Source organism: Oncorhynchus mykiss, chromosome 30 (genome assembly GCF_013265735.2).
Source record: "Oncorhynchus mykiss isolate Arlee chromosome 30, USDA_OmykA_1.1, whole genome shotgun sequence".
Classification (NCBI taxonomy): Eukaryota; Metazoa; Chordata; class Actinopteri; order Salmoniformes; family Salmonidae; genus Oncorhynchus; species Oncorhynchus mykiss.
The window spans coordinates 44717472-44734148 of record NC_050570.1 but is presented as its reverse complement, the minus strand read 5'-3'; the positions used below and the strand labels follow the sequence as shown (position 1 = coordinate 44734148).

The 16677-nt window shown below is 44.2% G+C and overlaps 1 protein-coding gene across 1 annotated transcript; it reads right to left on the bottom strand.

Annotated features, from left to right (window-relative positions):
- Positions 1–838: 838 nt before the first annotated feature.
- On the bottom strand, positions 839–12212 carry LOC110521904 (fructose-bisphosphate aldolase A). Its single transcript, XM_021599850.2, has 8 exons — positions 12058–12212; positions 8523–8641; positions 5239–5502; positions 4840–5000; positions 4403–4486; positions 3697–3871; positions 3145–3344; positions 839–1455 (listed from the first exon to the last, which is right to left on the bottom strand). Exons 2-8 carry the CDS (start codon positions 8632–8634, stop codon positions 1360–1362), a joined length of 1092 nt encoding a protein of 363 aa, XP_021455525.1. The 5' UTR covers positions 8635–8641; positions 12058–12212; the 3' UTR covers positions 839–1359.
- Positions 12213–16677: the final 4465 nt, after the last annotated feature.

The following is a 16677-nucleotide window of genomic DNA, read 5'->3' as shown; positions in this document are numbered from 1 at the left end:
TCCAGTAGATTGTTAACTCCGACACCAAGCTTCTGCTGAGGCCTAGGTCAACCTGAATGTTTATAATAGGACAGTGGTCCATTCCTCTTTTATATTCTTCTTTATCTCAGCTGAACCAAAATCTCTGACCTTTGTTTAAAGGAATAGTTCACCCAAATTCACAAATACAAGTTGACATTACAAATTGACAATTGTTTCCTTACCCTGTACGCAGTGTATGGACAAGGTATGGCAGCAAGCCATGCTTTGTTTTTGTTTACCTTGTGTGGCTCAAAGAAGTTACTGAGTCATGATATCGGGACTATTGACTTGGATTTACAGTGCCAGGTTAACAAAACCAACACATGATCGCTGTCATACCATGTTCATAGACTGATTACACAGTAAGGAAACCAATATGTAATTTTGGAATTTAGGTGAACTATCCCTTTAAATCATGCATCAATGTCCTTTTAAAGGCAGCATATTGGTACTGATTGTGAGTGTGACTTCTTGACTGTGACTATTCATACTGCAATAATTATTGAGTCAACTCTGAAAGAATCAACCTGTGTGTGAGTCTGTTGTTTTAACTGTTGTCAGTGTGAGGCTGATATTTTGTGACTGTTCAAATGTGGCATTCATTGCCGGTCAGTTGGCATCTACAATATTACTGTATTCCTTAGACGAATGTGCATCGTTCTTTTTCATGTTTTTATGGCTTCAGCATGTCATGCTGTGAATCCACAAGCATTTTCTGACCCTGCTGTCACATATAATGGTAGTTACACCCCCACCTAGCAGTCTCTTTAGAGCAGGCAGTCTGCCCGAACCCAAAACAGGATATCACAAAAGTGCATTTAGTGAATATGATTCTTTATTTCTATTTCCAGTGTATAGAATATCAAACATTAATAATATACTCTAAAAAGTCTTCCTCTAGTGTTTTTTTCAGTCGAGAGAAGAAGGCACATGTACTTAGGAATCATCAAGATGACAACACTGAATCAGGAGGGGCAGTCTGGGGAGGAGGAGCATGTAAGCAGTGGAGGGGGGGACAAAGAGCTGGAACTCTCAAGCTCAGCAGTGAATGGGGAATGACTATGGGCAGAGGATCACAGATTCTTCTCGCGGGGGAGATGTTTGAGTGCTAAAATAAAAAAAAGTGACAAAACACACAACTTTCCTGAACTACACAATGACATAACAGTGACATCACAATCCCAAAGCAACAAAAAAAAAAAGTGGAAGAGGGGAAGAGTTTTGGGAAGAAAAGAGTAACAGGAATAGGCCCGAGAAGGGGGCGGGGTCGGGACAGAACTGTATCAGCTGAGTGGATAGTGTGGGTGTGGTTTGATATTGAAAGGGGTGGGTCCATACTTAATAGGCGTGGTTGGCCACATAGAGGGATTCTCCGCCGGCGGCACCCTTGTCTCCAGAGGAAACATACTTGCCCTGACAGGCCTTGCTGTTGTTCTGTAGAGAGAGAAAGAAGAAAGTAAGATGGAGAAAGAGATGGTGTGAGAGAGAAAGCGAAAGGGATAAAAGGCAACGATTAGTACAGACCCTCTGTCTCCCCACACATGGAGACTTAGCTCCACTTGCTCTTGCTATCTCATTGTTATAGGAACATCCGATACACACCACATGGCATTACTTTATTAGGATTATATGGTGTATGTAGTACTGTCTAGGACCTGTCACCTTATCCTAAAGACTGTAGTCCAGGGCTGTCCAGACTGTAGTCCAGAGTTTGCAAAAACAAATGACCACCAGATTTATAGGCTACAAACCATCATGATATCATTCTGTCAGGTAGGCCTACTTTGGAGTCAACATTTAATTGGGAAGGTTTTTGGGAAAGCCTTAAAAAATAACTATTTTGGCATTCTAAGTGGCTACACAACACACGGGCGCACACAAGCAGGCGTTACAAAAAAGGGGTTACTTCTTCAGAAAGTCGCAGGAAATACGAATCAGTGATGCATTCTTTTTATGAATTATGAAAAACGAGTTTAAATTGAACTACTCTACCGCTGTTGTTCTCCTGTAAGCTGCTTCATGGGACAACCAGTTGTTTGAGCTGCATGCTCTTGCTACCCGACAGATGACATTCTGCTCAATTTGAACACTGAGTGTAGGGAAATGGAGCATTTAGTTTGGGCTCAAATCAGAGGAGAAAATAACAATTTATTTTGAAAAGCAGTCATTTTTTCAATCATGTCATTAACTGTTTTATCCCTCACTTGTAGTACAACATTAAGTCCATTCAAGTGATTGAAAGTAGATCATGATGACTATGAAACAAGCGATGTTCGTGCGGTGGCACTGCCATCTCTTTGGCTATATGTTGGGGGATATTAATTGACAGCACTTACTGGGTGGGACTACAGGAAAACAGATTATCCTACTGGAAAATATCGACAGAGGGCTCATTTTGGCACTAAACGTCATATATTCTTTTGGATGTTTTAAATTAATGTTCAGAATTTATCAAAGGGGTGGCCTGAGGTGGTCTAGCGGTTAGGGCCACATATTTACTGTGTTGGCCCACGCCTTTGTGGCACAAACCTCTTTACAATCTTTCCTGTCTTTCTCTCACTGTCTCTAACCTCAATAAAGAAAAATACACAAGGAGTGGGAATGCCCCACTCCTTAAAAAAACATTCAAATAATTGATCAAAGGCTCATTATAAAAGTATAAACCGGCTGCTAGCTGAATAGCCTTGCTGTAGTTTGTTATCACATAGGGTCGCAATAATTATAAGAAGCTTGTGACGTAATGCCCATGTATTTCAGTTTGCATTCACTGCTACTGTTGAACTGTTGAACTATGCACAAGGTATCATCATCAGGCTTAACTATATAAATGCCTTCACCTGACTCTGAGAATGTTGACAGCTGTGCTGCATTAGGGTCACTTGATAGATTGGGAGTTATCATGGTTAAAAGTGAATCTAGGAACACTTTGATAGCTTGGTGCAATGGAACAAATGTAGTAATTCCGAAAGTACAAACCCCGGGCACTCACGGCAGGCAGGCTCAATGAAACGCTCAATCAAAGTATTTGAAAGAAAACAAATACTACTATTTGAACCCAGGTCTCAATGCCACCCATCGTATCTCCCTCCCTCCCTCATGTTCTTCTCTCTGTGTGGGTCATACCAGGGCTCTCTTGATGAACTCCTCCTGGCAGGCCTTGCCGTTCTCTGGCTTGCCTCCCCAGGCCTTGAGGGCGGAGGCCTGCAGGGCGCGGCCGTAGGAGAAGGTGATGGCCCAGGGCCGGTGAAGGGGACACTGGTTCATGGCATTCAGGTTGATGGAGGCCTCCTCCTCAGACTGGCCGCCAGACAGGAAGGTGATGCCTGGGGAAGGATGGAGGCAGGGAGACAGGGAGAGGAAGGGTAAGATAAGAGAGGGGGAGTGGATGTGTGTAGGGGAGGAGGGTTGTGTGTGTGTGTGCATGTGTGTGGAAAGTGGATTGAGTGAGTGCGTGTGTAAAGGACGTCATGCTGCTTGCTTAGTGAGTACCACTTCCTCCCGATTCGGCACATACCTGGCTCGAAACCAGGACCTCTGCTACACAAACACACGTGAGCGTCCTCCCTCAAGCATCTCTACGGGTTGCACCCCTCAAAAGCTAGCTGAGGAGGGAGGGAGATACACGTGTGTGCATGCATGTGTGTGTCCATATTTCTATACATTTCTCCTTCTCACCAGGCACAGCCGGGGGCACGGTGCGGCGCAGGGCGGTGACAGTTGCCATGGCTATCTCCTGGTTGCTGTACTTTTGGGAGCAGGAGTGTCCTGGGGTGACCATGTTGGGCTTCAGCAGGGTGCCCTCCAGGTATACATGGTGGTCAGACAAAGCCTTATACACTGCAGCCAGAACCTGGGGGGGAGGAGGGGGAGAGAGAAGGAGAACGTGAAAGAGGGAAAGACAGGGGACAGAGAGCGAGAGAGAGAGACAAGGAGACAGAGAGAGAAAGAGACAAAGAGACAAAGAAAGGAAATAGAAGAAATATTGATGAGACAGACAGAAATAGTTAGAGATGTTGAAATTGATTGATTGATTGAATGACTGATTGATCTAATGAGTGTTCCTATCCTACCTAGACTAAGTACGCTCTATTCCAACACCCACACTAGCACACTAAAGTTTCATATACACAGACAGCCCAATTCTGACATTTTTTTCACTAATTGGTCTTTTGACCAATCAGATCAGATCTGAACAAGATCTAATGTGAAAAGATCTGATGTGATTGGTCAAAAGACCCATTTGTGGTATAAAGATTCAAATTGGGCTGCCTTTGTAAACACAGCCTACTTAGAAGGAAGCAGACATGCATTTTAAGTGGCATGCTAGAATAGCCATTGGAAGGTAGCCATTGTTTTTCTGTTAGTCGGTGCGATCCCTCACCTTCTCAGTAACATACTGGCAGCGCTTCAGGTCATGGTCTCCGTCTGGCAGGATCTCGGGCTCCACGATGGGCACGATGCCATGCTAGGGAAGGGCACAGAAGCATGGCAACCAGCGTCATGACTACAGAACAGACAATAAAACTTTATTGGTCGGGGTGTCTGTGCCCAGCATATCAATGGCACCGGATTTGGCTACTAGGCACTCAAGCTAATATGGCTAAAATAACTACAACTCCTTGATAAGTCATTATAGTGGCGATATTGTTTTTTGAAGCAGAGATGTGAAACATTTATAATAAAAATAATACAATTGTGGAGATTGAGTGGGGAATGGCCAAGTGTGTGCAAACTAATTTTATGTGTGCCGATATGTTCCCACATGTTCAATGTATGTTTCTTGCTCTTTATGTATGTGTGTGTGTGTGTGTGTCTCACCATCTGGCAGATACTGGCGTAGCGGGCCAGCACGTTGGCATTCTCCTTGATGGCTAGCTCTGAGGGGGTGGTGTCAGTGATCTTCAGCACACAACGCCACTTAGCAAAGTCAGCTCCGTCCTTTTTGTACTGGGCACACCGTTCGTACAGCCCATCCAGACCTGAGGGAGAGAGACAGAGAGACATACAGAGAGAGCAAGAGACAGACAGGCAGAGAGAGAAAGAGGAGGGAAAGAGAGGGGATGGATATGTGTAATATTATGAAATAAACATGACTCGACACTTTGTTCCAGTTTCACTCTTCAAACCATCCCTGAATAAAATCTGCATACGTAGCAAAGTTGAGCTCAATACTAGAGGTCAAAGGTTACTTAGCCCCGGCCCACTGTTGTCTCTCACCCTGAGTGGTGGTCTCTCCGTTGGTCCCGGCCAGGGGGACGACACCTTTGTCCACCTTGATGCCCACCACCATGTCTCTCTCCTTGATGAGCTGAGGGAACAGCTTGCCGTCGTCTGTCTTCTGGTACAGGGTCTCATGGAAGAAGATGACTCCGCCGATGCATGGCTCTACGCGGTCGGCCGTGAAGAGGAGCTGGCGGTAAAGACGGCGGTTCTCCTCAGTGTTCTCAGCGTTGATGCTTTGGAAGCGCTTGGCCACGCTGCCTACAGGTGGGTTGGAATGGGGTTAAATAATAATATATATAAATGTAAAATATTTATATATTCAGACCCCTTCCCCTTTTCCACATTTTGTTACGTTACAGCCTTCTTCTAATATATATATTTTTTTAAATCATCATCAAACTACACACAATATTCCACAATGACAAAGCAAATCAGGTTTTTAGAAATACCTTATTTACATAAATAGACCCGTTGCTATGAGACTCGAAATTGAGCTCAGGTGCATCCAGTTTCCATTGATCATCCTTGAGATGTTTCTACAACTTGATTGGAGTCCACCGGTGGTAAATTCAATTGATTGGACATTATTTGGAAAGGCATGCAATCTTGCTTTCATTAAACCAGAGAATCTTGTATCTCATAGTTTGAGAATCCTTTATGTGCATTTTGGCAAAATCTAAGCGGGCTGTTATGTGCCTTATATTGAGGAGTGGCTTCTGTCTGGCCACTCTATCATAAAGGCCTGATTGGTGAAGTGCTGCAGAGATGGTTGTCCTTCTGGAAGGTTCTCCCATCTCCACAGAGGAACTCTGGAGCTCTGTCAGAGTGACCATCGGGTTTTTGGTCATCTCCCTGACCAAGGCCCTTCTCCCCCGATTGCTCAGTTTGGCCGGGCGGCCAGCTCTAGGAAGAGTCTTGGTGGTTCCAAACTTCTTGATGATGGAGGCCACTGTGTTCTTGGGGACCTTCAATGCTGCAGACATTTTTTGGTACCCTTCCCCAGATCTGTGCCGCGACCCAGTCCTGTCTCGGAGCTCTACGGGCAATTCCTGTTCGGCCCGCCTTTTCCTGTTGTCCACGATCAGCTCTTTTGTCTTCCTCACATTGAGGGAGAGGTTGTTGTCCTGGCACCACACTGCCAGGTCTCTGACCTCACTATAGGCTGTCTCATCATTGTTGGTGACCTGTTGTGTCGTCAGCAAACTTGATGGTGTTGGAGTCGTGTTCTGCCACGCAGTCGTGGGTGAACAGGGAATACTGTAGGGGACTAAGCACACACCCATGAGGGCCCCCAGTGTTGAGGATCAGCGTAGCAGACGTGTTGTTGTCTACCCTTAGTACCTGTGGTCAGGAAGTCCAGGGTCCAGTTGCAGAGGGAGGTGTTTAGTCCCAGGGTGCTGAGATTATGTATCTGTGGATCTGTTGGGGCGGTATGCGAATTGGAGTGGGTCTAAGGTATCCGGGAGGATGCTGTTGATGTATGCCATGACCAGACTTTCAAAACACTTCATGGCTACCGATGTGTGTGCTATGGGGCGGTAATCATTTCTTCAGGTTACCTTCGCTTCCTTGGGCACAGGGACTATGGTGGTCTGCTTGAAACACGTAGGTATTACAGATTTGGTCAGGGAGAGGTTGAACATTTCAGTGAAGACACTTGCCAGTTGGTCTGTGCATTCTTAGAGTCCACGTCCTGGTAATCCGTCTGGCCCCGCGGGTTTATGAATGTTGACCTGTTTAAAGGTCTTGTTCACATCAGCTACCGAGAGCGGTATCACAGTCGTCCATAACAGCTGATGCTCTCATGCATGCGTCAGTGTTGCTTGCCTCTTAGCGAGCATAAAACAACATTTAGCTCATCTGGTAGGCTCGTGTCAATGGACAGCTCGCGGCTGGGTTTCTCTTTTTAGTCCATAATAGTTTTCAAGCCCTTCCACATCCGACGAGCGTCAGAGCCGGTGTAGTAGGATTCAATCTTAATCCTGTAGATGCTTTGCTTGTTTGATGGTTCGTCGGAGGGCATAGCGGTATTTCTTATAAGCATCCGGATTAGTGTCCCGCTCCTTGAAAGCGGCAGCACTTATTGATGAAGCCGATGACCGAGGTGGTATACTCCTGAATGCCATTTGATAAATCCCGGAACATATTCCAGTCTGTGCTAGCAAAACAGTCATGTAGCATAGCATCCGCGTCATCTGACCACTTCCATATTGAGCGAGTCACTGGTACTTCCTGCTTTAGTTTTTGATTATAAGCAGGAATCAGGAGGATATAATTATGGTCAGATTTTCCAAATGGAGGGCGGGGGAGAGCTTTGCATGCATCTCTGTGTGTGGAGTAAAGGTGGTCTATAGTTTTATTTCCTCTGGGTTGTACATGTGACATGCTGGTAGAAATGAGGTAAAATGGATTTAAGTTTGCCTGCATTAAAGTCCCCGGCCACTAGGAGTGCCGCTTCTGGACGAGCATTTTCTTGTTTGCTTATGGCCTTATACAGCTGGTTGATTGCGGTCTTAGTGCCCGTATCGGTTTGTGGTGGTAAATAGACGGCTGTGAATAATGTAGATGAGAACCCTCTTGGTAGATAGTGTGGTCTACAGCTTATCATAAGGTACTCTACCTCAGGCAAGCAATACTTTGGGACTTCTTTAATATTAGACATCGCGCACCAGCTGTTATTGACAAATAGACACACACACCCCGCCCCTCGTCTTACCAGACGTAGCTTCTCTGTCCTGCCGGTCCATGGAAAATCCCGCCAGCTCTATATTATCCGTGTCGTCGCCACGACTCGGTGAAACATAAGATATTACAGTTTTAATGTGTTGTTGGTAGTATAATCTTGATCGTAGGTCATCCATTTTATTTTCCAATGATTGCACGTTGGCCAATAGAACGAATGGCAGTGTGAGTTTACTCACTCGCCTACGAATTCTCAGACGGCAGCCCGACCTGCGCTCCCTTTTCGTCCATCTTTTCTTCACGCAAATTTGGGCCCATTCCCGAGACAGCAGTATATCCTTCGCGTTGGGCTCTTCCAGTTCGAGTTGAGTAATCGCTGTTCTGAAGTTATTTTCGGTCCTAAGAGACGGTAGCAGCAACATTATGTACAAACAACGGGGAAAAACTAACAAAATAGCACAGTTGGTTAGGAGCATGTAAAACATCAGACATTCCCTCCGGCGCCATTCTACACGCCATATCTTTGATATGCCATGTATGAGTGTGTTTAGAGGGTGATCTGATCCGTGTGTGTGAACTCCTCGGCATTCCTCTACCTGTGGACTCATCGGCAGCAAGGATTCCTTTGCCGGGAGCGACGATCTTCTGAGCAATATCACTGAGCTCCTTCTTCTGCTCCGTAGAGAGGAATGGGAATGAGTGAGGCATTGTGTTACTGAGAGAGAGAGAGAGAGAGAGTGTGCAAAAGCGAGAGGGGAGTTGGGATTGAGGGGGAAGTGAAGGAGAGAGGGGGATGAATGAGGGAGACATGGAGGGAGAGAAATCATTGTTATAAATCATTCTGTTGAAAAGATTATAGATGCAGTGTTTGTAGCATGGACGGTTTGTTGCCACTGACTCAATCAACTGTCATAGCAGCATCATAAGGTATAGGCCTGGGCCTATGCTACTAAATTACCTATGTGTATTATGTTAAAAAAATAGATTAACATTGGTAATCATAACCATACTGACATTCTTGACAGCCCTCGCTAGCTTAGTGTCTATTCCAAGCGGTTATCATGTAGCATGGCAGCCACTAGTGCACTTTATAGATCTCCACTATCTTCTGAGCTTGACGTGCATAGTCGGTAATCACATGCGGAGCCAGAGGGGTGTCCGGGGTGGCACTGGACACCCCTGACATCTAATTGGCCACCCTGGGTGCCACCCCAAAATGTAACCAAAATGTAATTCGCTACTGGCAGTTTGATGCTGATTAACATATCATTTCACCTCTTGTTGAAAGAAGCATTTATTTGGACTTTTTCAAATCGAGGACGAGGAAGAGTGGATATTAACGTTGGTTGCGAGGTACAGAAGAATAAGAAGAAGAAGAACATACAGAAGAAGAAAGAATATATCCACAGCTCCACAAGCTTTTTTCGCAATTGGTGAAAGCATCATATTTGAAATAAGTTTTAAGGTTTAGCATCAGGTTTAGGTTTCCTGAACAACTTTTACGAAAGTTGAGTCGCTGTGTAAGTTAATGTTAGACCTTTGGCTCCATTAACAGACAGTTAATCAGATAAGAGAGATCGGTTCCCAATTTAGCCAAACATTATGTTTACATCTGTGCTAGTAATACACGCATATACAGTACAGTGTCGTAAATTACAGTATATGAATGTTTAGCTAATGTGGGATAACTAGTAGGCTACATCTGTCAGTGTTCAGCAAGTTAACATTCAGCAATTTGAAATCCATTAACTCAGATTTTCGTACTTGAACTCAAAATGAACAATTGTTATTATAAATATGTTAACGTTACTTAAAAGATCACCACCATTTGCAGATAGCCTGATTGCTATCGTAAAGGTGTACGAAATGATAGCTAGCTAAGTTACTTACTGCAGAGTAGGGCTAGCCATGATCTAACTGGTAACTTAGGCTGGTAGTTGATTTTAAGGTACAGTTATGATAATGGGGATTTGCAATTGAGATTGAGATTGGACTAAAATGTGGGTAATTGGATGCTTAGATTTAGACTGTCTTATTTTTGCATAGGGTCAATTAAACATGAAAAGAAAGGGAGAGATATCAGACTTATTTTCAAAGAAGCACAAACAGGCAGATCAGGTGCAAACAGACCCCAGCCCTTGCATCACCACCGGACCTCAGAGCAGCTCCCTACCTGAGGGTAGTCAGAGTCTGTGTGGTCAGACTTCACAAGGACCCAGTCTACCACCACCAAGTCAGAGCATCTACCAGTCACATGCCCAGTTCAGAACTTAAGTTAAGCTTCAGCTTGTAATAGATGATTTTGTCAGATTAAGCCTCACTTTAAAATGTTGGTTGTTGATTGATGTGTGTTCTTATTTTGATGGCTGTGGCATTTTTTTTTTTATTATACACTAATGGTTCTTGTGTTATTTTAATGTATTAGATGCATCAAGTAGAGGTCGACCTCTACTTGATACAGGTCTTCCATGAGCTATTTAGACTTTGTAAGATGTGTGTTGTTACACCAGTCAGTAGTGCTTCTTGCGAGAGAAGCTTCTCAGCTTTAAAACTGATTAAAACCCACCTTAGGACAACGATGGTTGATGACGGGTTAAGTCACCTCGGAATTCTCAGTGTTGAGTCAAGAATGGCACGCTCCCTCAAAATGGATTTGTTTGCTAGTTCTCACCAGAACTGCAGAATTATGCTGTTTTAAATATACCTAGGATAATTTGGTACTTAGGCGGTCCCTCTGGTCATGATTAAAACCTGCACCCAAATTATTTTTATTTTTCAAGTCCATTTCTGCTTGATACCTGGTACGTCAAATTGCAGTGTTTTTTTGTCAATTAAATGTTTTGTAAATAAACTGCAATGTATGTAACACACAAATGCTATCTTATCTCTTTGGTGCTTGAGCTTTATTTTCTGAAAATATTTTGGATGTTCAGACCCAGATTGTATATTCATGAAAACAGAGTGACCCAAGTCTCTCCAGTATGTGAGTATAGTGTGTGTGCGCGTGTGTGTGTGAGAGAGAGAAATAAATTGAGCTGCAGTTCCGAGGTAGAGACACCGACTATTCATAGTAAGTTAAAGAATTCTAGTGAAGTAACCTTTTTGGACCACACTATCTGCCACATTGAAGAACTCTGGGTGAAGTGAATTATCACTTCTACCTCTAATCAGCAATCATAGCAATCACAGCAATCATTCATGCTCTTTATATGCCAGGTTAGGGTTACACACACATTTTCTGTCATGGTCTATGGACCCCCTGAAGTAGCCTTGGCCACCCCCTGTATAAAGCCACTTCCGGTGAAACACTCCCCCTGCAACCGGTTCGTACATGGCTGAAAAGGCTTCAATTTCGTCCTTAACTAAATTTAATGGCGAGAAGGCGAAAAAAAGGTGAAATTGGCCTACTACGAACTTGTCGCCGAGGGAATTACCTACCCTAGACGATAGAGTAGATATAACCCACTAGCATCTGTCCAGGCTAGTTATCACGATGAGACTCCAATATAACCTTGGTCTGCCTATGTGCGCCATCGGAGGAGAGCGTATGATTTCTCAAACAAAAGCCTCTCAAATATGCTGGCGAGCATTTCAACCGTGAAAACCGACATGACACTCGTTTGAAATCTCATTATACATCCAAATCTTCCCTTATAGCCAGTGCGTTGCACTCTATAGATTTTTCACATGCCGTGCGTACGTGAGGGATTCGCTTTTGGCATCCGTTGACGTAGGCGTGTACACGATATTCTGATCGTCTTTTGGGGAGCGCTTGTGTGATATTTCTGGATTTATTTGCGCGCTATGAACAGTTTACATAATATGCGCGTTATTACATCCCATGTGAATTCGTGGCAAGCGTTACTTCCGCGTCTGTCCTTGCCATTGCATCCGTATGACCTTGTAATACATTGGGAGTTGCCGATAGGAAGTCACACGTTATTGTAATACTTAAACAACTACAGATATAAAATACGACATCATTCATACATCATATTTATACATACATACGTAAGTACGTATTTATTACATATTCAGCTTGAGGCTTATAAATACAATAATACAGTAATGTCTGCTGAAAATGACATCATCTATCATAACTAAGGATTAGTTCATGGAAAAAAAACTTACCAGTTTATCTGCGCGATAGATAATAGAGCAAAAGCTGTACGGGTCTGAGGAGGAAGCGATGCGTTCTGTTGCAATATCAGGCAATGAAGGAGGATGTCTAGTATTGTTAAACGTCAAGTGACAGGGGAAGGCCAGTGACGAAAAAGAGAGCCTTGCCTCAGACCACGTACAGAGACTGTCCAATCAAAATGCACTATGAAAGATTGACATATCGTTCTATCCATAGTCCGGAGGAAAAAAAGCGTTTTCTGGGACAGTGGTTGGCTCACATCATTTTGAGTACCGGAAAAGAAAGAAGGCGTGTTTTGGAAATAACGGGGTGGAAGGGTTTGTGATAATGTACGTGACGGATCTCACGTGCATAATGCATGCTCTATACGTGCCCCTTATATACAGCAGAAAGGCATTGCAGTGGTGCCGCAGTGAGTCACGACTGCACCATAGATGCGGAATTATCCTCAATCTAGACCTGCTATGAATGAATAAACCTATTCAATTGAAACCTCAGAGACTTTATCAACATCAACTGTTGCTGCAGATTTGGCGTGAGACTGTTCATGACGATGATAGTTGACATGGCATAAGAATAAACCTTGGTCATAATAATCAATTAAATTGAATTACTATACACCACTATATACAATAAATACAATATGATGGTGACAAGATGTACAGAATATTACTGGTAGCAAAGCTATTCAAAATGCATCCTATTATAGATTTACTGTAGCCTGTTCTAAACTCTCTGAATGCTCAATGTTGCATCATCATCATCACCATTCATTACTCCATTGTCTCCCTCTTTCGAATTTCGTTTCTAACTCTGCTCTCCTTTGCTCCCTTCACCCATGTCACCCATCCCTCCCTCCATGTTACTGGTGTGGAATATGATGTGCTGGTTTGGTTTGGCCATGTTGATGTCAGCCTAACATGCTGACCAGACCAGACGGTGCGCAAGCGTCGCAAAATAAATGTAGAAATCCATGTTATTCAATTATTGCACCCACACTGATCGTGCCCGCCAACGAGCATCTGCGTTGCCAAGGGCTAAAATAGAAGTCATTCCTATTTCTTACACAGATCACGCTGCAAGTCCTGCCTCTCCCATCTCCTCATTGGTTTATAGAAGCAGGTACCCACGTGCCATCTCCTCATTGGTTATACCCACATGGGTGATTAAAATATTAATTGTTTTGCCGGTCGTCGTGGTAATACTATAAAAGTGTAGATGCCAATCACCATATAAGTTCAAAGATGAAAAGGCCTGGAAGGAGGAAAGATGACTAGAAACGATTCAGTTGGCCGTTTTATGTGTGGATTAGTTGTCGGAGTTGAGGACCTTATGCATTTCAGGTAAAATAACAACTCAATGTTTATATCCCAGGACAAATTAGCTAGCAACAGCAAGCTAGCTAAATAGGACAAATTAGCTAGCAAGTGCAAGCTAACTAGCTAAATTGCCATGCACGTTTAATGCTTTTTGACCTGTCCCCAAATTAACGTAATTGGTTCAGAGTTTGTTTTGATATTTTAACCTGTGTGTCGTGATCGCGTTTGGTGTAGGGGGACAAAATAAATATGCACGTGTAACCGATGTGAAATGGCTAGCTAGTTAGCGGTGGTGCGCGCTAATAGCGTTTCAATCGGTGACATCACTCGCTCTGAGGGCTTCCGTGGCTTTTGTGGTGCGATGGGTAACAATGCTTCATGGGTGTCAGTTGTCAATGTGTGCAGAGAGTCCCTGGTTCGAGCCCAGGTAGGGGCGAGGAGAGGGACGGAAGCTATACAGTTACATTGATGCTGTTGACCCGGATCACTGGTTGCTGCGGAAAAGGAGGAGGTCAAAAGGGGGGTGAGTGTAACCGATGTGAAATGGTTAGCGGTGGTGCGCATTTCAATCGGTGACGTCACTCGCTCTGAGGCTTTGAAGTCGTTGTTCCCCTTTTGTGTAACGATGCTTCGTGGGTGTCAGTTGTTGATGTGTGCAGAGGGTCCCTGGGTCAGGGCGAGGGGACGGAAGTTATACTGTTACACACGATAGCGCACGATGGCGCACGCGCGCAGCCGGTTTGGGTTCCGTATTAGCCTCCATTGGTGCAACGACTTGGAACACAGCGAAGGGATCACATTCAGCACCATCATTACACATTGGAACAATGTTTCCTTAAATGTTCAGAAACTGCATTGGTAATATTGAATTCAGTCTGTGTGTGATGTGACCTTTGGCACAGTCAGACCACCATGTTACATAATACACCCTGGCTCTCTGTGCAACCCAGGGGACCACAGATGGACTGATTCTGGTTCCACAAGGGGACACATTCTTTTCAGGGCATTTCAATTAAGTTATTTTTGTAGCAGGTTAGGAGAGCATTTCCGCCTTCCCTAACTCTTTACCGTACCTTATCCTCAGTCTCCTAATCTTCTATGTTAATTCTTCTAACCCTGTTGTGTAAATTCTCCTAACCTGATACTAAAAAGTCACTTCGGAATCGAAGTGCTATGAAAAGAGTATTTCCTGTTTCCACAGAGGACGAAAGGTGGAGTGTGTCAAACACCAGAGGCCAGAATATAGCAGACTTAATGGGAGCATGGGAATCCTTGAATCCTACTAGTACATTCTACTGTTCCAATCGAAGGTCATGTGGTTTGTCAAATATCTGCTAGGTCTATAGGATAACACCATAAGCCTGATTAAACAACAGTACATTTAATTCCAAGCGGCATATGAAAGTTTTCCTGTCCCACATCAGGATGACTTTGTAACAGCAGGAACTTAATCTCATATCTATTAAATGGAGTTGCCTCATATTACTTGAAGTTGACCTAAATGCTGCATAGTAACCCGTTTGGGAGAAATATCTTAATTACATGTAAACAGCTAAAAGTTAATTAATGCTACCAAAGTACTTATAACATATTTAGTTAATAGTAACTACCGGTACATGTTTTTTTGCACAATTAAATGCAAAGAGTTGCTAAATATTGAAAAACAACATCCGGATAAGCAACATGGCAAATCAAATCAAATCGTATTAGTCAGATGCGCCGAACCTTACAGTGAAATGCTTACTTACAAGCCCCTAACCAACAATGTAGTTTAACAAATATGAATAAGAATAAGAAATAAAAGTAACAAGTAGTTAAAGAGCAGCAGTAAAACAAATGACGAGACTATATACAGGGGGTACCGGATACAGAGTCAATGTGCGGGGCACCAGTTAGTCGAGGTAATATGTACATATGTGTATGTGGAGTTATTAAAGTGACTCTGCATAGATAACAGAGAGTAGCAGCGGCGTAAAAGAGGGGTGGGGGCAATGCAAATAGTCTGGGTAGCCATTTGATTAGATGGCTTGGGGGTAGAAGCTGTTAAGAAGCCTCTTGCACCTAGACTTGGCGCTCCGGTCCCACTTACTGTGTGGTAGCAGAGAGAACAGTCTATGACTAGGGTGGCTGGAATCTTTGACAAATTTTAGGGCCTTCCTCTGACAACGCCTGGTATAAAGGTCCTGGATTGCAGGAAGCTTGGCCCCGGTGATGTACTGGGCCGTACGCACTACCCTCTGTAGTGCCTTGCGGTCAGAGGTCGAGCAGTTGCCATACCAGGCAGTGATGCAACCATGCTCTCGAGGGTGCAGCTGTAGAACCTTTTGAGGATCTGAGGATCCATGCCAAATCTTTTCAGTCTCCTGAGGGGGAATAGGTTTTGTCGTGCCCTCTTCACAACTGTCTTGGTGTGCTTGGACCATGTTAGTTTGTCGGTGATGTGGACACCAAGGAACTTGAAGCTCTCAACCTGCTCCACTACAGCCCCATCGATGAGAATGGGGGTGTGCTCTGTCCTCTTTTTCCTGTAGTTCACAATCATCTCATTTGTCTTGATCACGTGGAAGGAGAGGTTATTGTCCTGGCACCACACGGCTAGGTCTCGGACCTCCTCCTTATAGGCTGTCTCGTCGTTGTCGGTGATCAGGCCTATGACTGTTATGTCATAGGCAAACTTAGTGATGGTGTTGGAGTCATGCCTGGCCGTACAGTCATGAGTGAACAGGGAGTACAGGAGGGGAATAAGCACGCACCACTGAGGGACCCTCATGTTGAGGATAAGCGTGGAGGATATGTTGTTACCTACCCTTACCACCTGGGGGCGGCCTGTCAGGAAGTCCAGGATCCAGTTGCAGAGGGAGGTGTTCAGTCCCAGGGTCCTTAGCTTATTGATGAGCTTTGAGAGCAATATGGTGTTGAACGCTGAGCTGTAGCCAATGAATAGCATTCTCACATAGCTGTTCCTTTTGTCCAGGTGGGAAAGGGCAGTGTGGAGTGCAACAGAGATGGGTTTAGGGTTTCTGGTATAATGGTGTTGATGTGAGCCATGACCAGCCTTTCAAAGCACTTTATGGCTACAGACGTGAGTGCTACGGGTCGGTAGTTGTTTAGGCAGGTTACCTTAGTGTTCTTGGGCACAGGCACTATGGTGGTCTGCTTAAAACATGTTTGTATTACAGACTCGGACAGGGAGAGGTTGAAAATGTCAGTGAAGACACTTGACAGTTGGTCAGCGCATGCTCACAGTACACGTCCTGGTAATACGTCTGTTGACCTGTTTAAAGGTCTTAC